This window comes from Palaemon carinicauda, chromosome 1 (genome assembly GCF_036898095.1).
Source record: "Palaemon carinicauda isolate YSFRI2023 chromosome 1, ASM3689809v2, whole genome shotgun sequence".
Lineage (NCBI taxonomy): Eukaryota > Metazoa > Arthropoda > Malacostraca > Decapoda > Palaemonidae > Palaemon > Palaemon carinicauda.
The window spans coordinates 159,935,200-159,961,699 of record NC_090725.1 but is presented as its reverse complement, the minus strand read 5'-3'; the positions used below and the strand labels follow the sequence as shown (position 1 = coordinate 159,961,699).

Below are 26,500 nucleotides of genomic sequence, written 5' to 3'. Positions count from 1 at the left end.
GCCTTCTCCATCATGAGGCTCAATGTTGTGCTCTAGAAATTTTATTCCAGCTGTGACCAAGTTGTGAAATGACCTTCCTAATCGGGTAGTTGAATCGGTAGAACTTCAAAGGTTCAAACTTGCAGCAAATGATTTTTGAACAGGCTGACTAAAAGGGACGGGACGAGGGGGCTGGGAACCCCCTCTCCTGTATATAATCCTGCGAGACATCAACAAAGAGATGGAGCTGGGGGGAGAGTGACTGCTCCCCGCACACTAGTTTTGGGGTGTTTGAATATGCGTGGATGTAGTACGATAGAGAGTAAAAGATGTGAGATTGGAAGTATGTATAGTAATAGAAGGATGGATGTATTGGCCTTGTGTGAGACAAAAATGAAAAGAAAGGGTGAAGTGATGTTTGGTGAAATGTCTGGTAGAGTGTCTGGGATTGAAAGGGGAAGAGCGAGAGGGTGTGGCTTTATTGCTGAGTGAATAGATGACAGGTATAGTGGAATGGAAGGAGATATCATCTAAGTTAACCCTGGAACGGTACGGTGGGTCGTCCGCGACCCCGAGCGTCAAAAAAAAAGAGGTTTTTCTCACGTGACTCACCCCCGTGACTGAATTTGTGGGTGATCGACCTGCAGTAGGTGTCTCGCCTACACGCTCTAGTAGTGTCCAGATGTGCATTGCTGTAGCTGTACTCCTTCCCCGATTTCTGAGGCGCGTCGGGGTCGAGCGCGACCGAGTTTACCCTTTTAAGGTAATTTGCATAATTATCAAAGTTATTATGTATTATGGAATTGTCGTAGAATGGTGCAACTTGTATAGGTTATCAGTTGTGGAAAGTCTTGGTGGATTGTTTGGCTACCATGTGCATGATTTTTTTTTTTAGTTAAAATGTCGTTCATCACCACGAGGACCATTTTACCGCGAGTGCCCCTTTTCCATTTTTTTTCATTTTTTTGCCAAGTCATTTTTCCATAAGATATTGCCAAATAGTGTCGTAGAAACTTTTGCTTTTTTAGTGTTGGAAAGTGTGTCTAGATGATCTGGCTACCCATGCGTGACTTTGTTTTTGTCAGATACGACGTAGTTATTGGTATATTGGGTATTTAACTGCGGTTGCCAATTTCTGTTTTTTTTTTCAATATTTGTAAAAATTTACTACGTAGTAAGGAATTGCCGTATATTATTGATTTTTTTTTCATGTTTATGTGTTAGAAAGTGTGCCTTGATGGTTGGGCTAACACGTGCATGTCTTTTTTTTTATCTGAGATGCCGTATATTAGAATGTTGGGCATTTTACCGCGAGTGCCCCTTTTTCATTTTTTTTTCATTTTTTTGCCAAGTAATTTTTCCGTAAGATATTGCCAAATAGTGTCGTAAAACTTTTGCTTTTTTAGTGTTGGAAAGTGTGTCTAGATGATCTGGCTACCCATGCGTGACTTTGTTTTTGTCAGATACGACGTAGTTATTGGTATATTGGGTATTTAACTGCGGTTGCCAATTTCTGTTTTTTTTCAATATTTGTAAAAATTTACTACGTAGTAAGGAATTTCCGTATATTATTGATTTTTTTTTCATGTTTATGTGTTAGAAAGTGTGCCTTGATGGTTGGGCTAACACGTGCATGTCTTTTTTTTTATCTGAGATGCCGTATATTAGAATGTTGGGCATTTTTCCGCGAGTGCCCCTTTTTATTTGTTTTGCATTTTTTTGCTTAGTCATGTTACCGTAAGGAATTGGCAAGTAGTGTCGCAAAACTTATATTTTTATAGTGTTGGAAAGTGTTTCTAGATGATCTGGCTACCCATGCCTATTTTTTTTTAGCCAGATATAGCATATATATAGGTATGTGTTCGATTTTCCTGTGATTGCCATTTTTTCGTTTTTTCCCATTTCTTTCAAAATTACTACGTACTAAGGAACTATCACAGAGTAATGATTCATTTAGATATTTATTTGTCGGAAAATGTGCCTTGATGGTTTGCCTAGCACGTGGCTGAAATTTTTTTTCGGAAATGCGTATAATAAAATGTTGGCCATTTTTCCGCGAGTGCCCCTTTTTATTTGTTTTTCATTTTTTTACTTAGTCATGTTACCGTAAGGAATTGGCAAGAAGTGTCGCAAAACTTATATTTTTATAGTGTTGGAAAGTGTTTCTAGATGATCTGGCTACCCATGCCTATCATTTTTTTTAGCCAGATATGGCGTATATATAGGTATGTGTTCGATTTTCCAGTGATTGCCATTTTTTCGTTTTTTCCCATTTCTTTCAAAATTACTACGTACTAAGGAACTATCACAGAGTAATGATTCATTTAGATGTTTATTTGTCGGAAAATGTGCCTTGATGGTTTGCCTAGCACGTGGCTGAAATTTTTTTTTTCTGAAATGCCGTATATTAGAATGGCCATTTTTCCACGAGTGCCCCTTTTTATTTGTTTTGCATTTTTTTGCTTAGTCATGTTACCGTAAGGAATTGGCAAGCAGTGTCGCAAAACTTATAATTTTATAGTGTTGGAAAGTGTTTCTAGATGATCTGGCTACCCATGCCTATCTTTTTTTTTAGCCAGATATGGCGTATATATCGGTATGTGTTCGATTTTCCTGTGATTGCCATTTTTTCGTTTTTTCCCATTTCTTTCAAAATTACTACGTACTAAGGAACTATCACAGAGTAATGATTCATTTAGATGTTTATTTGTCGGAAAATGTGCCTTGATGGTTTGCCTAGCACGTGGCTGAAATTTTTTTTCGGAAATGCGTATAATAAAATGTTGGCCATTTTTCCGCGAGTGCCCCTTTTTATTTGTTTTTCATTTTTTTACTTAGTCATGTTACCGTAAGGAATTGGCAAGAAGTGTCGCAAAACTTATATTTTTATAGTGTTGGAAAGTGTTTCTAGATGATCTGGCTACCCATGCCTATCATTTTTTTTAGCCAGATATGGCGTATATATAGGTATGTGTTCGATTTTCCTGTGATTGCCATTTTTTCGTTTTTTCTCATTTCTTTCAAAATTACTACGTACTAAGGAACTATCACAGAGTAATGATTCATTTAGATGTTTATTTGTCGGAAAATGTGCCTTGATGGTTTGCCTAGCACGTGGCTGAAATTTTTTTTTTCTGAAATGCCGTATATTAGAATGGCCATTTTTCCGCGAGTGCCCCTTTTTATTTGTTTTGCATTTTTTTGCTTAGTCATGTTACCGTAAGGAATTGGCAAGTAGTGTCGCAAAACTTATAATTTTATAGTGTTGGAAAGTGTTTCTAGATGATCTGGCTACCCATGCCTATCTTTTTTTTTAGCGAGGTATGGCGTATATATAGGTATGTGTTCGATTTTCCTGTGATTGCCATTTTTTTGTTTTTTCCCATTTCTTTCAAAATTACTACGTACTAAGGAACTATCACAGAGTAATGATTCATTTAGATGTTTATTTGTCGGAAAATGTGCCTTGATGGTTTGCCTAGCACGTGGCTGAATTTTTTTTTTTCTGAAATGCCGTATATTAGAATGTTAGCCATTTTTCCGCGAGTGCCCCTTTTTATTTGTTTTGCATTTTTTTGCTTAGTCATGTTACCGTAAGGAATTGGCAAGTAGTGTCGCAAAACTTATATTTTTATAGTGTTGGAAAGTGTTTCTAGATGATCTGGCTACCCATGCCTATCTTTTTTTTAGCCAGATATGGCGTATATATAAGTATGTGTTCGATTTTCCGGTGATTGCCATTTTTTTGTTTTTTCCCATTTCTTTCAAAATTACTACGTACTAAGGAACTATCACAGAGTAATGATTCATTTAGATGTTTATTTGTCGGAAAATGTGCCTTGATGGTTTGCCTAGTATGTGGCTGAAATTTTTTTTTTCTGAAATGCCGTATATTAGAATGTTGGCCATTTTTCCGCGAGTGCCCCTTTTTATTTGTTTTGCATTTTTTTGCTTAGTCATGTTACCGTAAGGAATTGGCAAGTAGTGTCGCAAAACTTTTATTTTTATAGTGTTGGAAAGTGTTTCTAGATGATCTGGCTACCCATGCCTATCTTTATTTTTAGCCAGATATGGCGTATATATAGGTATGTGTTCGATTTTCCTGCGCTTGCCACTTTTTCGTTTTTTCCCATTTCTTTCAAAATTACTACGTACTAAGGAACTATCACAGAGTAATGATTCCTCTAGATGTTTATTTGTCGGAAAATTTTGTTTACTTCCTTTTTGATTGAATATCATCAAATTTTTTTAGCTAAAATATATTGTTTTACATTTTTTTTTTTCGATTTTATTTCCCTTCAAAAAGTTTTTTTTGGGTCAGAATTTTAATTTTATAGTCGTAAAATAATCGACAATTATCCAGCAACCCACCATACAATTTTTATGCATATCCAAGAATAATTAGATTAGTAAATAACACCTTGAAATTGACATACCCTTCCTACATTTCAAGAGGCAGATTAGGGAGTCTGAGTCAGTGTGGTTGGCGGCCATTTTGTGGACATATCCGAAGCGTAAGTTGCCCTATCTATATATATTCTTGTTCCCTATGGAATTTGTGATATTTTGGTATATTTTTACCTGCATAAATATCATATTATATATTAAATATATGTATTTTTTTACGAAATTTCTAAGTACTCAAAAAATTACCTTTAGATATGGCCCCTGATATAAATGTAATTTACAAAATAATGAAGATGTTTTTTACATATTTCTATTTTAGGATAACATATGTTTATTCCCTAAAAAAATTAGCCACTTCCTATTTCATTTGGGTACCCAAAAAAATTCATGAAATTTGGACAAATTTTTTTGGCCAAAAAAAGTTACCCTTTTTTTCTCATTTCAGATCTTCACCTCCATGGGTCTGACTTCATCCAAAATACATCAAGATGTGTCCTAAACATTCAAGAATCAATTCCTAAAAGGATTTGTGTATGTATGTATAAATTTTTTTTTATGAATTTTTATGTAAGGTCTTTTTTTCTACTTAATTTTTTAAAATATTTATAATAAATAGTTTTTTTCTGCAGATGAGTAGTATTTATCTTTACAGTTGTTTTAAGCATTCATTGAAGTTTTTTTTGGCAAAAGAAAAAAGGAGGTTACTGCAAAAACTGATTTTTCAAGAATTTTTTTTGGCGTCTGGGTCGCGCGCGTCCGAGTATACCCTTAAAGGGGTGTCCGAGGAGCGTACCTATCCAGGGTTAATGTGGGTAAGGGTTAGGTTGGGTGGGGAATGTTGGGCGTTTGTCAGTGCGTATGGGCCAGGTAGTGAGAAAAGTGAAGAAGAGCGGAATGAGTTCTGGAATGAATTAACTAGGTGTGTAGAGGGAATTATGTAGTTGTCATGGGTGACTTAAATGCTAGAGTGGGCACTGGAGAGGTAGAAGGTGTCATTGGGAAGTATGGCGTAGCAGGTGAAAATGAGAGTGGTGAGAGACTGGTAGATATGTGTGTTGAACAAGAGATGGTAATAAGTGCTAGCTTTTTCAAAAAGAAAGATAAAAACAAGTATACATGGGTAAGAGTGGCAAATGGAAGAGTAGTAGAAAGGGCATTAATGGATTATGTGTTGATAACTAAAAGAATGTTTGGAAGATTGAAAGACGTGCACGTGTTTAGGGGTATGGCTAACGGTATGTCTGATCATTTTTTGGTGGAAGGAAAATTAGTTGTAGCAAAAGAGTGGGGAAATAGAGTAGGTGGATGTAAAAGGGAGCTAGTGAGGGTTGAAGAGCTAATAAAACCGGGGGTAAAAAGTAAATATCAGGAAAGGTTGAAAATGGCATATGAAGAAGTGAGAGTAAGAGAAACTGGTAATTTAGAGGAGGAGTGGAAGTTAGTAAAAGAAAATTTTTTTTGGGATTGCAAGTGATGTGTGTGGCAATAAGGTTGTTGGAGGCAGCATGAGAAAGGGCAGTGAATGGTGGAGTGAAGGTAAAAGTGGAAGAGAAAAAGAGGGCTTTTGAAGAATGGCTGCAGAGTAATAGTATAGAGAAGTATGAAAAATATAGAGAGAAAAAGGTGGAAGTAAAGTGCAAGGTACGTGAGGCAAAGAGGGCAGCTGACCTGAGGTGGGGTCAGGGATTAGGTCAGTCATATGAAGAGAATAAGAAGTTTTGGAAAGAAGTGAAGAGAGTAAGGAAGGCTGGCTCAAGAATTGAAGAGACAGTGAAAGATGGAAATGGAAGGTTGTTAAAAGGAGAGGAGGCAAGGAAAAGGTGGGCGGAATATTTTGAAAGTTTACTGAATATAGAGGATAATAGGGAGGCAGATATAATTGCTGTTGCAGGTGTTTGAGGTGCCGGTGATGGGAGATGAGAATGAGAGAGAGATTACAATAGAGGAAGTGAGGAGAGCACTAGATGAAACGAGAGTAGGAAAAGCATCTGGTATGGATGGTGTGAGAGCTGAGATGTTGAAGGAAGGGGGTGTGACTTGAATGGTTGGTGAGATTGTTTAATATGTGTTTTGTGTTGTCAATGGTACCAGTAGATTGGGTTTGTGCATGTATTGTACCACTATATAAGGGTAAGGGAGATGTGCATGAGTGTTGTAATTCAAGAGGTATTAATTTGCTGTGTAGTTGGAAAAGTGTATGGTAGAGTAATGATAAATAGGATTAAGGATAAAACAGAAAACGCAATCTTAGAAGTACAAGGTGGTTTTAGAAGAGGCAGGGGTTGTATGAATCAGATTTTTACAGTTAGGCAGATATGCGAAAAATATTTAGCAAAAGGTAAGGAGGTGTATGTTGCATTTATGGATCTGGAGAAAGCGTATGATAGAGTTGATAGGGAAGCAATGTGGAATGTGACGAGGTTATATGGAGTTGGTGGAAGGTTGTTGCAAGCAGTGAAAAGTTTCTACAAAGGTAGTAAAGCATGTGTTAGAATAGGAAATGAAGTGAGTGATTGGTTTCCAGTGAGAGTGGGGCTGAGACAGGGATGTGTGATGTTGCCGTGGTTGTTTAACTTGTATGTTGATGAAGTGGTGAGAGAGGTGAATGCTCGAGTGCTTGAACGAGGATTAAAACTGGTAGACGAGAATGACCATGAATGGGAGGTAAATCAGTTGTTGTTTGCGGATGATACTGTACTGGTTGCATACACAGAAGAGAAGCTTAACTGACTAGTGACAGAAATTGGAAGGGTGTGTGAGAGAAGGAAGTTGAGAGTTAATGTGGGTAAGAGTAAGGTTATGAGATGTATGAGAAGGGAAGGTGGTGCAAGGTTGAATGTCATGTTGAATGGAGAGTTACTTGAGAAGGTGGATCAGTTTAAGTACTTGGGGTCTGTTGTTGCAGCAAATGGTGGAGTGGAAGCATATGTACATTAGAGAGTGAATGAAGGTTGCAAAGTGTTGGGGGCAGTTAAGGGAGTAGCAAAAAATAGAGGGTTGGGCATGAATGTAGAGAGATTTCTATATGAGAAAGTGATTGTACCAACTGTGATGTATGGATCGGAGTTGTGGGGAATGAAAGTGATGGAGAGACAGAAATTGAATGTGTTTGAGATGAAGTGTCTAAGGAGTATGGCTGGTGTATCTCGAGTAGATAGGGTTAGGAACGAAGTGGTGAGGGTGAGAACGGGTGTAAGAAATGAGTTAGCAGCTAGAGTGGATATGAATGTGTTGAGGTGGTTTGGCCATGTTGAAAGAATGAAAAATGGCTGTCTGCTAAAGAAGGTGATGAATGCAAGAGTTGTTGGGAGAAGTACAAGAGGAAGGCCAAGGTTTGGGTGGATGGATGGAGTGAAGAAAGCTCTGGGTGATAGGAGGATAGATGCGAGAAAGGCAAGAGAGCGTGCTAGAAATAGGTATGAATGGCGAGCGATTGTGACGCAGTTCCGGTAGGCCCTGCTGCTTCCTCCGGTGCCTTAGATGACCGCGGAGGTAGCAGCAGTAGGGGATTCAGCATTATGAAGCTTCATCTGTGGTGGATACCGGGGGAGGGTGGGCTGTGGCACCCTAGCAGTACCAGCTGAACTCGGTTGAGTCCCTTGTCAGGCTGGGAGGAACGTATAGAGTAGAGGTCCCCTTTTTGTTTTGTTTCATTGTTGATGTCGGCTACCTCCCAAAATTGGGGGAAGTGCATTGGTATATGTATGTATGTATGTATATATGTATATATGAAATATCTGTTTTAATGTTGTTGTTTTAAAAATATTTTAGTTTAATTGTTCATTAATTCTTATATCGTTTATTTATGTTCTTATTTCCTTTCCTCACTAGGCTATTTTTCCCTGTTGGAGCCCTTGGGCTTATAGCATCTTGCTATTCCAACTAGGGTTGTAGCTTAGCTAGTATACATATGTATATATATATATATATATATATATATATATATATATATATATATGTATATTATATATATATATATATATATATGTATATTATATATATATATATACTGTATATATATATATATATATATATATATATATATATACTGTATATATATATATATATATATATATATATATATGTATATATATACATAAATATATATATATATATATTTATATATACATATATATATATGTATATGTATATATATACATAAATATATATATATATATATATATATATATATATATATATATATATATATTTAATTTGATTTTCTTATATATTTTGTATATTAAGTTTATGTTAAATTTGAATGTTGACAGCTGTAGTTCTAGTTTTAAGAACTGTAGATTAAGGATTGTAGTAATAAGAATTGAATTACAATTTTAATGGTTTTTATTTGTAAGGAATATAGATATAAGGTTATGTTTAGTTTTCATATTTCTTCTGTCAGAGTTCAGAAATTGATAACATAGCAGGAAAGTTTGTGATGAAGAGACCATTGTCAGTGAGTGAGTGTCAGGGTGTGAGGTTTGTTTTGATACAAGGTGATTTATTATTTTGCTCAGAGATTACTAATATACCACCATAGGAGTGTGACCTTTTGAACATCACTCGCCTGACTTTCTTTAAATACAGGGGGAGGAAAACCCTGATCTTTAAAAAGAAAAAAAAAAACTTTCTCCACCAAGATCAGAAAAGTAATCACCAGAGTCTCAACTGGGCCTTTATAACTAGACTTAGCTCAAATAAATGTTAAAGCATAAGAGGGCAATGCAATGTCCACCTCAGTGAAGTTCAAATATAATATAGAATAATTAGCCATTCTTGGGGTATGATTGTTGAGACAGCAGTCAAACTTCACATGATCTTACCTAACTCAAAAATATTTAGACGTCTTCTTCATAGGAACATTGGTCTCATCTACACAAGTTTTGTAAAGGGGAGGTGAGTTATCACCTGACTTTTTCTTCCCCATTAATCTATCTTCCCTTTATGTACTACCTCCAACAAGAATAAAGTGATGACACAGCTTCCACATAGGTAACTACTCAGGCATATAAAACAGGGTCCTACCATTCGGCTTTCATGAAGTACAACTACCCAACTGGCCTTAAAAGCAAAAATGCATCAGGTGATGCCTTTTCTAGTATACCTGATTTCCTTCCTTGGTGACATCAATCTCAACCTTCTAGCCTCAATAGCAATATATGAAGAAATGATTAATTAGCCAAGCATAAGCTTAGCATACTATTATACTCTCTTCAGATTTCAGAGAAATTGGCTAAACCTTAGATACAATACTTTGAATAATAAAAAAGTTTTTGTATTCAAATTGGTTTGCAAAAATATTTTCTTTAAAAAGACTATTTGAGAAAAAAAATATATTCAAAGTCTACTGAATGAACAAAATACTTCAAGCCAACTTCTGCAAATGTAAAATAACACACAGAAAGTAAGATAAAGATATATAATCATGAACGTACCTGATATGTTGCAGCATCCAGATTAGAAGCAGAGACATAAAGCAAGTTGTTCTGAACAAGATATATAAATGAAGGGACACAAACTTTTAATGTATCCATCTTCTGCTGCCATATCTGTGTGTATATAGCCATAAACAAATGCTGTGAAAAAAGAAAAAACAATATAATGTTAAAGCACAGACTGGAAGAAACACACATATCTAAGATACCAGAAAAAACATTATAGTTTGTATTAACTATAAATTATAAAACTATAACTTTAATTTTCTAACTTTGTTATGTTCAAGTCATAGTTGTTGTTTCCCTTATAGTTTACTCTCAAATTATCAGCTCTTATTGTGCTACCTACAGCAATCATTTTATATCTTTTTATAAGGCATGTAATATTCTTGGATTAGCCCAAATGCTCATTCATAGAAGCTTTTGACTTCCAGGACAGTTTTCTCCCTACTTCCCAAGGTAACCCTGGGTAAGCCACGTTTAATTCTACTGTCCAGATACTCAAAATGATACCATGTAATACCTTATGGAATCTGACAAACCATGACTGATTATGTTTGGATAGATATAAAAACAAAACATTAATAGGATAATATTCTAGTAGGCAAAGAGTTAAGAGCATCAAACTTCAATACAGTAACCCCTTGAGGTGCGAGTTTAATCCGTTCCGGGACCGAGCTTGTATTTCAATTTCCTCGTATATCAGATGAATTTTTTCCCATATAAAATAACTGAAAACAAATTAATCCGTTCCCACCCACTAAAAAAAAAACACTAAAAAAGGGATTTTGACGAAGGAGAAATCTATTTCTGGGCGAGAGACCCATGCCACCCAGTGAAATGCTCCTTTAACATCATTTCTAAGGTAAAAACTGCTATGAATTTACCAGAGAAAAATTTGTATAGGAATGCTAGGTTGAACCCAGCTTGCTCACCTTAATAAGGTGTCGGTATAATACTGGGGCGTTGAATAAATCACAACCAGAGGCCTCGCACCATTTAGATATCTCCTGTCAACATCCCCGAACAGCGAGGTGCCGTTCAACATCCTACTACTACTAGCAATCCCACGCCAGTGACGTCACTCCTTATAGCACCCCAGATTGGGGTCCAATCAGGGAGGGACGGGTGGGTTCACTGGGCGGCACGGGTCTCTCGCCCAGAAACAGATTTTTCCTTCGTCAAAATCCCTTTTCTGGGCTCCGACCCGTGTCGCCCAGTGAAATCGTACCAGAGAATGGGGACCCAATATGGCTAACTACCTGAAGAGGGAATAACACAAAATAACAGAGCTGATAAGTTTAATATAAAAAAAGAGGGATGTGGAAACCCGCAAAAAAGATCAACATGTATATGACAGTGATAAATAGACATGGTAAACAATCAATAATGAAACCCGTAAGTAGAATTCAACAGATATGAATAGTGGGAATCCAGCTTGGTAATCAAAAATGCAAAATAAAATCAGCTCGGGGATTAAGAACAAGTGTAATGAAAACAATTCGTGAAATTGAACAATTGAATAATAAAATAATACACCATAAGGTGTATAGTAACAAAACAGGGAGGAACAACAGGTAAGCCAGGCAGGAGGGAAAGAGGACAGAGCAAGACGTTGTGATTAGGACTCAGTACCTTCAGGAGGAACTATATTCCCTGCAGCTACTGTGGCAAATCTAAGAGCTTCTAAAGGTTTTAGGTAGTGGCGCTTGAAAACTTTAGGGGACTTCCAACCCGTATATTTTGAGAGCTCATCAAATTTCATATGGTGGAAAAAATTAATTGAGGTAGCCACAGCTCTAATATCATGGACATGTGGGAATGATGCAGGATTAGCTTGTTTAAAAAAATAAAGAATTTGTTGTCTAATCCCCTTAAGGATAATAGTTCCTCCGTGTTCTCTAATAAATAAGGGCCCTGTGGTTGTAGTGGAAGTTCTACCTAAGTAGGCTTTCAGGGTGGTAACTGGACACAGGGCTGGATCCCGAGGAAGTGGAACAATCTTCCGGGGAGACCACCTGTTTTGGGGGTCTTCATTTTTAGCCAGGAAAACTTTGTTAGGAGAGAGAAGAACCTCACCCGAAGAGAGACTATATGACCAGGGTCTCTAGATAAGGCTGACAATTCTGAGATTCTAGAGCCCGAGGCGAGGCTCAAAAGAAAAAGTGACTTTTTTAACAATGCCATATAGTTACAGGATTCATTTGAGGTGTCAGAGGCTAGCTTAAGAACATCGTTCAAAAACCAGGAAACTGCGCTAGGGCGAGTTGAAGGGTTTAGTCTGGCACAAGCTCTCGGAATGGATGAGAAATATGAATCCGTTAGATCAATGTCAAAACCAATATGGAAGATCTTTTTCAAGGCTGACTTGATTGTAGTAATGGTATTGGCTGCCAGGCCAGATTCGAAGAGAGTTCTGAAGAATGTCACAGTTAGGTTCATCGTCATTTTCTCAACTTGGGAATCTTTCAAGAACTTAGCTAATTTCTTGACAGCTGAGTCATATTGACGGAGAGTAGATTCCCTTTTGTCAGATTCCAGGAAAATAGTATTCAAAGGATCGATGTTTGCACACCGTTGGGCTCAAACTTCATTAAGTCCATAAAGTTAGGGCATTCAGAATCCTTGAGGAAGCGAACACATTGCGAGTTTGCACTGTCTTTGTTAACACCGGACTGGGAATCCGCCGGGGGCGGAGACCTGGTTCCAGCAACAAGGGGAACCAATTGCTCTTGGGCCAGATGGGGGCTACGAGAGCCACTTGACCTTTGAAGGATCTGAGTTAGTGCAGAACTTTCAGCAGGAGGTTCACCGGAGGAAACAGATAAATCGTCTTCCAGGTATTCCAATCGAGAATCATAGAGTCCCTGGCATAAGCCTGAGGGTCCAGGTTGGGGGCTACGTAACAATCTATTTTGCGATTGGATTTCGTCGCAAACAGATCCACCTGGAGACCCGGGACATGAGATATCATCCACTGGAAAGACTGACTGTCTAGTGACCATTCCGACTCTAGTGAAGTTGTCCGGGAAAGTAAGTTCTTTACCACATTCCGGACTCCTACTAGATGGACTGCTGACAGGTGCCACTTGTGCATTGCCGCCATGGAGAAAAACTTCAACATGATGTGGTTTATGTGGGCTGATCTGGAGTCTTCTCTGTTGAGGCAGTGTACTATGACTGCACTGTCGAGAACCAGTCTGATATGGAGCTTCCTGGCTGGATTGAGACGTTTTAAAGTAAGGAAGACTGCCATGGTCTCTAGGACGTTGACGTGCATTTGTTGTAAGACCGGTGACCATAACCCTTGGACTTTCTTGTGTTGTAAAGGAACAGACTTGGAAAGATTCTTGATCTTCGTCCAAGTCTGCAGACTTTTTCTCAGGGTTGGGGAAAGGCGAGCACGTCTGTCTCGGTGTATTGCGGTTGCTCTGGAGCGCCACACTCTGTGTATGTCCTTGAGTTTGGACCTCAGGACGATGTCTGTCACGGAGGCGAACTGTAAGGAACCTAGGATCCACTCTCGGCTCCTTCGGAAGGTCAACTTTTCCTTGAGAAATTGTTTTGTATTCCTCGCTATCACCTTCCTTTCGGCTTTTGGGGAGGCACAGCGTATGGGAGAACAGGTCCCCTTGTAGTCCCAGCCATTGAAACTTGGTCTGTGGGACCAGGCGGGATTTGTCTGGGCATTGTCTGACCAGATTAGCTAATCATCAAGATAGGCTACTACCTGTATCCCCTGAGTCCGAAGCTCTTGAATTACTGTCTCTGCTACTTTGGTGAAGATTCTGGGTGGTAGGTTGAGCCCCAATAGCATCACTTTGAATGCATAGGCTTGTTTGCCTAGCTTGAAGCCCAGAAAAAGACGAAAATGCCTTGCTATTGGAACGTGATAGTAGGCATCTGTAAGATCAATGGAGGTGGTGACGGCACCACGGGGAAGTAAGGTCCACACCTGCGAGACGGTAAGCATATGGGATTTGTCGCAACGAGTAAAGGAACTTAAACGAGACAGGTCCCGGATTACTCTTCGTTTGTCTGAGTCTTTCTTTGGCACGCTGAACAAACGTCCGTGAAATCTTAAGCGATGTAAACTTTGGGTTGCATTCATTAGTAGCAGATCTTTTGTGAAGGAACGTAGTTCTTCCGTGGACTGAGACCGGTTGAACTACTTGAAGAGGTTGCCTAAATTGGGAAGATTGGAAGGGCCTCAATCGCTTCATACCTCGAATTAGGGTACTAGTAGGCTCATATCTCCTCTTTGAAACCAGGCCCCACCTAACCTTGAGGTTTTGGTTGGCTCTAGCTGCCTCACTAAGGACCGAGTTAACTAAGTCCCCTGGGAAAAGATCTGGGCCCCAGACTGGAGCTTTGATGAGCCTATTAGGTTCGTCCCTAATCGTGGCTTCGGATAGAACGTGTCGTCGACAATGGGTCCTGGCATTTGCAAAATCATAGGCGTCAGCCATAAAGTTTTGCAAAAGCGACTTAGTGAGGGCCTTAGGGAGGTCCTCCTCGGTGTAAGGGCAACTGAATTAAGGGATCTGCTGAATCTACACCTCAACTCATATTCAAATTTAATGAGAGACTCCGGGAGCTTGGGAAGCCGTTCGCTGAACTGCGTCGAGGCACAGTCCGGGCTCAACTTACCTACCGAGAAGGTAGCTGGGGCGTTCCGCCAACATTCACCGTCTCCCGGAAAGAGAAGGAAGGGTAAGTCGGTCTCCCTGAGGTGAGATAAAGGCTTCTCTTCCTTAATAGCCTGAAAGACCGTCTCTATGATCTTGGTCGCACATGGGGTAGGGGTCTGGTCGTCGGCCACAAACATAGTATATGAACTTTTGTAGGCCGTAATCATTGTGTTCAAGCAATCCCACTCATTGAACACGCGGACCAAGACAGACTGTGCCTGTTCTTTAGGAAAATTAACAGTTTCCTTTGGGACCTTATCCAATCGAATCAGAGCCTCTTCCTTGAGGCGAGCGTAGCCCGGGAAGGGGAATTCAAGACCCGGCGTGTAGAATTCATAATCCGCAAGAGGCCGGGTACCGAAATCTCCGATTGACAACATACCCTCCGAGAAGGGGGCATGCAATGCCAACCTCCAAGGGTTATTCTTATTGAAAGGAGGAAGCTTGGAGGCGTCGGGGATGGGGTATTGCTGTTGTGGCGGTGGCAGCCCCGAGCGCATGAGTCCCTGAAATAGGCTCGCCATAGAAGCTATTCTCTCTTGTGATTGCCGCGTATGAGACGATAGTATCGACACAAAACGAGCAAACATCTCGGAAAAATCCACCGGGTCAGATGATTCCGCCGGGGGGGGGGGGGGGGGGAAACAGGTGCCGGAACGGAGACTACTCCGTGAGAGGTTGAAGGCACAGCAATTGGGTCTTGAGAGACTCTGGTGGAGTTAGATTTAGCCTTCGAAGCTGATGATTTCGAAGACCTGTGGTCTTTGGAAGACTTGTGGGTCGTATATAAATTCTTACGATGAGCCTTCACCTTGGGGATGACAGGCCGGGGACTGAGACCAGGCCCGGTTGTCCCCGGAAAACCTCGAAAAGAAGAGTATTCTGAAGTAGAAGAGAAAGCCGGGCTAGGGATAGGAATCTTAGCCCGGGAACCACCTGACTCACCTACGTCCCTACCTGCGTCGGGATCGTCAAGAGCCATGGGTTCCACATCGAGGTTGAGGGTAGAGACGTCCTCAGTTAGGGTGCCGCCCGTCTCTTCTTGGTCCGGGGCCGGAAGAAGGGATTCGAACCTCTCGATGATAGGATCCGCCAATTCTTTGGGGACCGCAGGTGAATTTTTAGCATGGGGGTAGAGACGGGAACACCATTCCTCAGAGAGGATATAAGGCTGTGTGGCCTTCACGTTGCGGGCGAACCCGTCAATCCAGATCCTGAGGGTAGCCTGAGCTGTATCTTTCTCAAGTTGGGAACACGGAAAGAGAACAGACTATTAGCGAGGGATATTTGTGCCAAAGAAAAGTGAAGAAGTCCAAGGACTTCGTAGACACTAAGTGAAAGGCATGCGGGAAGTCCAGAGGACTAGTGGCCTTAAAATTAATATTTGAAATTAATTGTAACTCCCTAGAAGTCTGTATCAATGAAAATGCACTCACCGAGTCAGATGTTAGAGTGGAGGTCATTGTGTAGCAGACTACACAATTGTCTGGATGCCATACAGCTAAGTCATCCACTCGGACAGAACAGTGGGCGTGTGAATGACACATGTCATGGCCGCAGGGTTGATAGATGACAGCGGCACATGCCGTCATTGCACAGCATACAGTCTGTAAAATAAAAGATACATGAGTATCTCAAAAGGAAAGCAAATTAGGGGCCTGGAGGCCCCGGTGCCTAAAATAAATAAATATATATATATATATATATATATATATATATATATATATATATATATATATATATATATATATATATATACATATATATGTATATATATATATATATATATATATATATATATATATATATATATATATATGTATATGTATATGTATATGTATATATATATATATATATATATATGTATATATGTATATGTATATGTATATATATATATATGTATATATGTATATATGTATATGTATATGTATATGTATATGTATATATATATATATATACATATACATATACATATATACATATATATATATATATATATATATATATATATATATATATATATATATATATATATATATATATACATATACATATATACATATATACATATATATATATATATATATATATATATATATACATATACATATACATATATATATATATATATATATATATATATATATATATATATATACATATACATATATATATATATATATACATATATATATATATACATATATATATACATATACATATATATATATATATATATCATGATAAAAATGTTTTATATATATTCATCAGAAATCCTGAATGAAAGCATATAGGGGCTCGGGGGCCCCGGATTCTTAAATTATAGTAATATCATGCTAAAAGATTTACATATCAATATCATGATAAAAATGTTTTATATATATATATATATAAATCAGGAGTCCTGAATGAAAGCAAATTATATATATCACTATCATGGTAAAAATGTTTTATATATATTCATCAGGAATCCTGATGATAAAAATGTTTTATATATATATACATCAGGAGTCCTGAATGAAAGCAAATAGGGGCTCGGGGGCCCCGGGTGCTTGAATGATATCAATATCATGATAAAAGATTTATATCAATATCATGATAAAAATGTTTTCTCTATATACATTAGGAATCCTGAAGGAAAGCAAACAGGGGCTTGGGGGCCCCGGGTGCTTAAATGATATCAATATCATGATAGAAGATTTATATAGCAATATCATGATAACAATGTTTTATATACGTACAGTCTATAAGACAAAAGATACATGAGTATCTTAAATGAAAGCAAATTAGGGGCCCGGAGGGCCCGGAGCTTAAATATCTACGTATATTTATGTCAATATCATGATATAAATCTTTTATATATAGCCATAAAATATATTGAATGTAAGCAAATCGGGACCTAGGGGGTCCAGATTGCTTAAATATCAATATCAAAATAACAGATCTATTTTGATTGTAAAAGGAATTGAAATTAAGTCAGACCGTAACCGTGCCATATCAAAAGAGGGAAGGGAAGGTCGAGAACAAGGATCGTATATATAATATATATATGTGACTAATATAAAGTTAATCCAAGTAAGAATGAGTAACGTTGGCTCCGGAGGCGCAACTAAACAACTCGACCGGATGGTAATGTATAAAAGCTACTTCCGGGGATCCCGTAATGAAAGTCTTTATATATATATATATATATATATATATATATATATATATATATATATATATATATATATATATATATATATATATATATATATATATATATATATATATATATATATATATATATATACACAGTGAACCCTCGCTACTTCGCGGTTCAACCATCGCGGATTCACCACTTCGCGGATTTTTTCCATAACCCACATATATACATATCGCGGATTTTCCGGAAAATTCGAAAATACCGCGAAATCTGAAGACCCCCAAATACGATATTTTGTTACCTGTAATTCCATTAATACTGTAATTAGTAATATCTGCTCTTACTGATTGTTCATTGCATTACATATGATATATAATTCAGCACAGAAAGAAATAAAACACGAAAAGAGAATGTGATCATACGATAATACAGTACTGTATACAGTACGTAGTAAAATTAAATCGAACATGAAACGCAAATCAGATGCAGTCATACCATATTAGAATGGTGTAAGGCTGCTGATGGGTACTATACTACAAATGTAATGGATGTGCATCTTTTCCATGATTCTTTTGTATGTATACGTACGTAGTACTGCATCCAATAATATTCTTTGTTGCAAAAATCACATTTCGAATAAGCGTACGAGAGAGAGAGAGAGATAGAGAGAGAGAGAGATAGAGAGAGAGAGAGAGAGACACACAAATCCTACAAAAGAATAAAATAGCATTCGTAAAGCTATTACGTGTATTATTATTGTTATTATTATTATTATTGTTGTTGTTGTTAATAAAATTATTATTGTTATTATTATTATTATTATTATTATTATTACTGTATCATTATCATACGATAATTCAGTACTGTATACAGTACGTAGTAAAATTAAATCGAACATGAAACGCAAATCAGATGCAGTCATACAATATTAGAATGCTGTAAGGCTGCTGATGGCTACTACTGTACGTACTACAAATGTAATGGATGTGCTTCTTTTCCATGAATCTTTTGTATGTATACGTAGGTAGTACAGTACTGCATCCAATAATATTCTTTGTTGCAAAAATCACATTTCGAATAAGCGTACGAGAGAGAGAGAGAGAGAGAGAGAGAGAGAGAGAGAGAGAGAGAGAGAGAGAGACACACACACACATCCTACAAAAGAATAAAATACTGTAGCATACGTAAAGCTATTATTATTATTGTTATTATTATTGTTGTTGTTGTTAATAAAATTATGATTGTTATTATTATCATTATTATTATTATTACAGTACTGTACTGTATTATTATCATTATTTATTATTATTATTATTAATACGTACGTACGGTATGCGCGGGGTATCTTGTATGAGTTGGTAACCTACGCATCATATACTGTAGGACGGGTTGTGATTGGTTCAAGCGCTGATAGATGACGAATCAGAACTCAAGTTTTGTTATCTAGCCTGTGATTGGTGTTTTGCCATCATCTCCAGCTTCCAGCATCTAGGTTCTCGCGGGCCTGGGTCGTCCACTCTCTGTTCCCGCGTATCGCTGAGTAGACGTTCTTAAGTTTGTGAAGTTTAATCTGTACTGTGTGCGACCTTTTTAAGTTGAACTTTTTGTCAAATCCTACTGTACAATGGCTCCCAAGCATTCTGCTTCTACTAAGGCTGGTAGTGAGCCTAAACGCCACCGAAGGATGATGACGATTGCTGAGAAGGTTACGCTTCTCGATATGTTAAAAGATGGTAGAAGTTACGCGTCCGCTGCGCGCCATTTTGGGATCAACGAATCTACTGTTCGCTATATCAAGAAGGACGAGGCGAACATTAGAAAGACGGCTGCAATCACCTTTAGCAGATCAGCGAAGCGAGTCGTTACAACGCGTAATAAAACCATCGTACGCATGGAAGGTGCTTTAGCTGTGTGGATTGCCGACTGCCGGAAGAAGAACATAGCCTTGGATACGAACACCATCCGAACAAAGGCTTTGAGCTTGTATGAGAATTTTGCTGCAAAGGAACCTCAAGACGACGACGGCAACCATGCTGAAGAAGATGATGATGCAGATGATCCTCAACCAGGGACATCCACTGATTCCCAGCCTCAGAAACGTTTTTCCGCCAGCAAAGGATGGTTCGCGAAGTTTCAGAAACGCTTCGCTCTGGAAAGCGTTTCCCTGCATGGCGAGGCTGCTTCCGCTGACACTGCCGCTGCTGAAACTTACGCCGAAGGTGGATACAAGCCGGAACAAGTCTTTAATATGGATGAGACCGGCTTGTTTTGGAAGAGAATGCCGTCGCGAACTTTCCTGTTCAAAGAGGAAGCCAAAGCCTCTGGCTTTAAAGCATTCAAGGATCGCGTTACCCTCGTGATGTGTGGCAATGCTGCTGGATTTTTGCTAAAGCCGGGGCTTATTTATAAGTCGAAAAATCCTCGCGCTTTGAAAAATAAAAATAAGAATCTCCTTCCCGTGTACTGGATGCATAATCAAAAAGCATGGATTACGAAGATGCTGTCCTCCAACTGGTTCCATCAGTGTTTTATCCCGCAAGTCAGCAAATATCTCTTAGAGAAAGGCTTGCCATTCAAGATCCTTCTCCTTATGGATAACGCTGGTGGACACGCAACTGACCTGTCGCATGAGGGCATTCAGATTGAGTTCCTGCCACCCAACACCACGTCATTAATTCAACCGATGGACCAGGGGGTTATCAGGGCGTTCAAAGCCCTCTACACGAAGAACACCTTGGCGGGCCTCGTTGCGTGTGTGGATGCTGCCCAAGATAATGAGGATGAAGATTTTAACTTGAAGGCGTACTGGCGGCAGTACACCATAGCCACGTGCCTGCAGAATATTCAGAAGGCACTTCAAGAGATGAAACCTGCAACTGTGAATGCGAGCTGGAAGAAGTTGTGGCCCCAGATTGTTTACGACGACGAGGGATTTACACCTGCTGAAATCCAACACTCTGCAATACGCAAATCTGTGCAGTTGGCTGCCATAATTGGAGGTGACGGGTTTGGCGACATGACGACTGAAGACGTCGACGAGTTGTTGGACTGCCATTCCCAGCCCCTAACTGACGCAGACCTCGAAGACCTGACGAAATCGGCAAGCGAAGAAGAGAGTGAAACCCAGGAAGAGACCCAAGAAAATGTCGAAGAAACGGGCTTAACATTAGAACGGCTTGCCAAGGCCTGCAACCATGCGAAGGAGTTGAAAGAAATGTTGCAAGAGTGGGACGAGGATATGGTTCGGTCGATGCAATTCTGCAACAAGGTTGATGACATAATGACTCCCTACAAGATGCTCTTAGATCGAAAAAAGAAGCAGCGGCAACAACTTCCGATTACAATGTTCTTCCAGCCTCGCAAAAAAGAGCCAGTTCCTCCTGCTAGTACGCCTTCGGAAGAAATTGAAGAAGTTTCCCAGGAAGAAGTTGAAGAGGTGTCCCAGGAAAAGACACCTCCGTCTGAAGAGACGTAAAATACTACCTGGCTGCACAGTAGAACACATCATCAGCTTCATCATCATCATTTCTACTGTGCAGCAAATTCATCGCCATCATCATTCAAGTTTTTCTTGAACTTCTTTTGTGGTGAGCACAGTAACAATCTTTATTTTTTACTTTAATATTCTCACATTCTAAAACTGTATTTGTGCCTGTTTTATAGTTTAGTACTGTACGTACTGTATGCATTAAGTTAAAGGGAAGGTTTTAAAAGTCTACATGTTGTAACCTATCATATTTTTTTTGTTTAAAATTTACATTTACGTACGTAAAACAATCTCTCTCTCTCTCTCTCTCTCTCTCTCTCTCTCTCTCTCTCTCTCTCTCTCTCTCTCTCTCTCGTAAATTGATTTTTTTTGTTTAAAATTTACATTTACAGTACGTACGTAAAACAATCTCTCTCTCTCTCTCTCTCTCTCTCTCTCTCTCTCTCTCTCTCTCTCTCTCTCGTAAATTGTTTTCCTGCTTTGCTACGTACAATATGTACTGTACAGTACTGTCTGATTTTATATAGATACGGTAAATTATATTTGTAAGGTAACATATTTTGTAAATGCTTTTACTGTAAATACTGTACTGTATCATTATTTATCACTATCATCATGCGAGTTAAATGCCTTGTTTGTTCTGAGCGTGGTTGTTTACTGAGCGTACAGTACTTTATGACGCCGTCATAAAGAAAAACATTTCATTTGGAAGTCCTAAGAAAAATAAAGTAAAACATTGGTAATAAAAAAATCAACATACTGTATAATCAATATAATCGATGCAAAAACTAACCTATACATATATGTGTACACTAAATGAGTTTGTTTCTTCATTATGATCAGAGATGAACGTAAACAAAACATTGGTTGCCATTTTTTATCGTGCTTTTTAGGTGTTTAGGAAACGCATGATATAAAATCGCCTTTAATATTTGTGCCTGTTTTAGTTTAGGGTGCTGTAGTACATGCATTAAGTGTTCTGTACATTAAAGGGTGGTTTGTTAACAGTACTACGTACAAGGGAAGGTTTTAAAAGTCCGAATATACATGTTAAATAAATAGGTAAATATGATGTCACTACTTCGCGGAATTTCACCTATCGCGGCCGCGTCTGGAACCTATCTACCGCGATAAACGAGGGTTCACTATATATATATGTATATATATATATATATATATATATATATATATATATATATATATATATATATATATATATATATATATAATGTATATATAAGGTCCGTGAGGTGCGTGTCACTAGAGGGGAAAGGGATCTTTAACGGGTCAGTGACGTGTGGGACCGGGGGAGTAGCACGTACAAAACTTAATAATATAACATAACAAGGTACCACGGACCGAGCCGAAAACTTCCCGCCGATCGTTGGCCAAACGAGCGACGGAAAGAAAACGACTACGACCGGGTAGAGTAGTGGAAAGAGTAAGTAATGTACGTTAATGTACAATAATAGTATGCCTCACAGATCAACGGGAACCGCCCGTGCAAAGCGGATGCCCCCGGGAGGGGTACATAGTGCTATAAAGTGACTCAAACTCGATCGGGAGAGAGAGAGGGAGGGAACCCTGGGGTTGGGTATTGGCGGGAGGAGGCTAGGAGTGGGGCGATAGCAGGTATATCAACCTGCCAGACCCACGATTGATATGATCACGCGGAAAGACTATCAACACTATAATAAACATAACACATGGTAAAATAAGATAGGAAGGCATGCTGGATGATAATAATAATAAAATTAGCTATACATCAATCGTAAAACAAACGAGGGAGCGAACAAGAGACAGGAGAAAACCAAGCCTGACGGCGCTGAGAGTAGGCAGGGCTACCAACATAACATAGGGTCAGTGAAATGCTAACAAAATGAAAACTAATATGTAATATCTGACTCATGAAAGCCCCTCGAGCTAATGCAAGCAAACGAATGACGTTAAAATGATAAGCAAGTCCGTGGCGTGCGAACGTAAATAATCCAAGTAATAATATGTGAAATAGAACGCCGAAGGCGATCAGGCATGCCAACCTACCGAAAATACGCACACGTATATGTAATAACTGCTATCATAAAAACAGGACAATATAAAATTAATACGGTGTGTGAACCGTGGATATCCGTAAGGTTCATAACAAGAAAAAAATCAGTATGGAGGACTTATGGAAAATCACTAAGAACGAACGAGAGAGAGGGAGAGGAGGGAGCCGAGCGCCATGAGAGACCCACGCAAGGTCGTGAATAATAAAGCTGAATAATATAAACAAAAAGGGGCAAGGCCCCCTCCAAAATCTCAAAACTCATAGATCTGGTACTTAACTTAGATGGAGTGACAGTGGAGTCCGACATCTTGAGGTAAATCCAGAAAAAAACCAGCGAAAGTCACACACAAGGCAAAATACGGCTAGCAAGCTACGTGCTATGAAATTAGTGACGTCACTAGCGTGGGATTGCTAGTAGTAGTAGGATGTTGAACGGCACCTCGCTGTTCGGGGATGTTGACAGGAGATATCTAAATGGTGCGAGGCCTCTGGTTGTGATTTATTCAACGCCCCAGTATTATACCGACACCTTATTAAGGAGAGCGAGCTGGGTTCAACCTAGCGTTCCTATACAAATTTTTCTCTGGTAAATTCATAGCAGTTTTTACCTTAGAAATGATGTTAAAGGAGCATTTCACTAGGCGGCACGGGTCGGAGCCCAGAAATGGTATATTACAGAGGTAAAACATGTTTATAATTGTTGTAATCCTCATCCTATGCTAACAAAATAACAAAGACTATAAACTGGTTATGAAATGCAACATTATTATGAGTTCTTACATTCGAGGAAGACGGTAGCGGCTAACGGCAGTGTGTGCGGAGGAGGAGGAGGAGGAGGAAGGAGAGAGGACGGGGAGGAGAGAGACTTAACGGCAACACGTTCAGTACGTAACACTTTTGTAACACTATGGAACATAACCTTAACTTTAAATCTAACTTAAATGAAATTAGCTCACTGTACACACACTTAAGAATAAAATGTTAATCTTACGTTACACAACTTAATTCTACAATTTGTTTTCATTTTCCTTTTTTTTTTTACTTTTCTTCTTCTTCTGGCTTGGCTCTTTTTGCCTCGCTTTCACCTGCACTTTTTGATGGCCTTTTTAATAGGAACCTCTCTAGGGATGTTTGTTTTTGTCTCCCCTTCAATATGTTGCGAAAATGACACACGCAAGTGTCGTCACACAAGGGTAACGCACGACCACTCGCCAACTTGTCCGGGTGCCTGTTTTCCATAAAATTAGAAAAGTCCTGCCACTTCGCTAACATGTCTTTGATTTCTGCCGTAGAAAGGTGGCCCTCGTCTTCCACCTCCTCTTCGCTACTGAGCTCCTGCAACACCCCCGAATGTGTCATCTCCTGGAGCTCGATCAATTCCTGTGTCGTGAGCTCTTCCTGATGCTCCTCGACAAGGTCGTTCACATCTTCCTCATCTACCTCCAGCCCCATGGACTTTCCAAGAGACACGATTTCATCCATCACAACAGGTTCGGGGGTCATCAGGGTTTGCTGTATCAAATCCGTCAAAGTCCTCAGCTAAGAAAGCTGGCCATAATTTCATCCATGCTGAATTAAGTGTTCGTCTTGTGACACCCTGCCATGCATCGTCTATAATTTTCAAACAATGAACGATGATGAAATGTTCTTTCCAAAATTCCCGAAGGGTGAGATTGGTGTTGTCTGTGACATCGAAGCATTTCTTGAACAAATGTTTCATGTACAGTTTTTTAAAATTGGAAGTAACTTGTTGGTCCATGGCCCATAGGCTGGAGGAGTGGCGTGGTGTTGGGCGGGAGATAGAGAACCTTAATGAACCAGAGTTCATCACTAATGTCCTCTTCGAGACCAGGAGGGTGACCAGGGACATTGTTGAGGGCCAAGAGACATTTCAATGGCAGGTTTTTCTCAGCCAAATATTTTTTGACTGCCGGACCAAAGCACAGATTAACCCATTCTGTGAAGAAATACCGGGTAACCCAAGCCTTAAAATTAGTGCGCCACATCACTTGCAGTTTCTCTTTCAAGATCTTTTGGCTCTTGAAAGCATGTGGGTTTTCCAAGTGGTACACCAGCAGTGGCTTGACCTTACAGTCACCGCTGGCATTGGCACACAAGGCTAGAGTTAACCAGTCCTTCATGGGTTTTTGGCCCAGTAGTCTCTTTTCCTCTGCCGTGATGAAAGTCCTCCTGGGCATCTTCTTCCAGAGAAGGCCAGTTTCATCGCAGCTGAAGACTTGTAGGGGGATGAAGCCATGTTGGGCAATAACCGAGGCAAAGGTTGTGACGAAGTCTGCCGCAGCTTTCGCGTCGGAACTTGCTGCTTCCCCATGCTTCACAACCGAGTGTATTCCAGTCCTTTTCTTGAAATTATCCAGCCAGCTACGACTGGCTTTGAAGGTTTCCGCTGGCGTCGAAGTCTCCCCTTTCTCGGCTGCTTGCTTTCCTTCAAGTCCTCGTAGATTCGACTGGCCTTCTCGCCAACTGTTTCTCCTATATCCAGATCAAAAGAAGCCTCTCCATCTCGTCGTGAATATCACTACGCAGCTTGGAAAGGATGGTTACTCCTTTGGAAGGCTTGGTGTTCTTTATAGCATCCTTCTGCTTGAGGATGGTACATATAGTCGATGTACTCCTCTAGTAACGGCGCACCAGCTCAGTCACTCTTACGCCACTCTCATGTTTTGCGATTATTTCATGCTTCATCTCTATTGTCATCATACGCTTTTTCTTCTCACTACCTTTGTTTGCACTCGCTTGCTTAGGACCCATTGTTTATTCACTTAATTCTGCACCGATTCACGCAAAAAAAACACGTAAAAGGAGCAAACAATACGGCTGATGCTCGGAGATAACTTTACGCAACGGAGACCCGACGGGAAAGACCGAGTGATGCTGTCCTCCTGAGCAGCCTCTCACACACGCGCCCAACTGGCGGCCGCATAGGGAATTACTGTACCTCGTATCTCAAATTTTTCCTCGTATCTCAGAATAAAAATTTGCTCAGAACTCTCCTCATATCTCAATATTCTCGTATGTTGGGTCGCTTGTATCTCAAGGTATTACTGTATGAGTTGATGAATACTCTACAAAGGTTTACAGGTTTACCTTGAAAAAAAAATTCTTCCAGATTCATGAAATTATTGACTCTGATATTGAATTATTTAATGTTTTATATCTAGCTGAGAACAATAAAATAAGATCCTCCTATTTTTGGTAATGATAATGGGAACTCGGTGAATTTTCAACACTAGTAACTATGAGGCACTAAGTTACACAAAAATGATAAAGCTATTGAAAATGATT

At 39.2% G+C, this 26,500-nt stretch overlaps 1 protein-coding gene across 5 annotated transcripts in view; it reads right to left on the bottom strand.

Annotated features, from left to right (window-relative positions):
* The window catches only part of Ugalt (UDP-galactose transporter), a 319,869-nt gene that overhangs the window by 155,018 nt on the left and 138,351 nt on the right, over nt 1-26,500 (bottom strand). For all 5 annotated transcript variants that reach the window (XM_068386151.1, XM_068386146.1, XM_068386161.1 and 2 more), the window contains exon 5: nt 9,822-9,962. In XM_068386151.1, the coding sequence (XP_068242252.1) occupies nt 9,822-9,962 (141 nt within the window). The remainder of the gene's footprint in view (nt 1-9,821; nt 9,963-26,500) is intronic.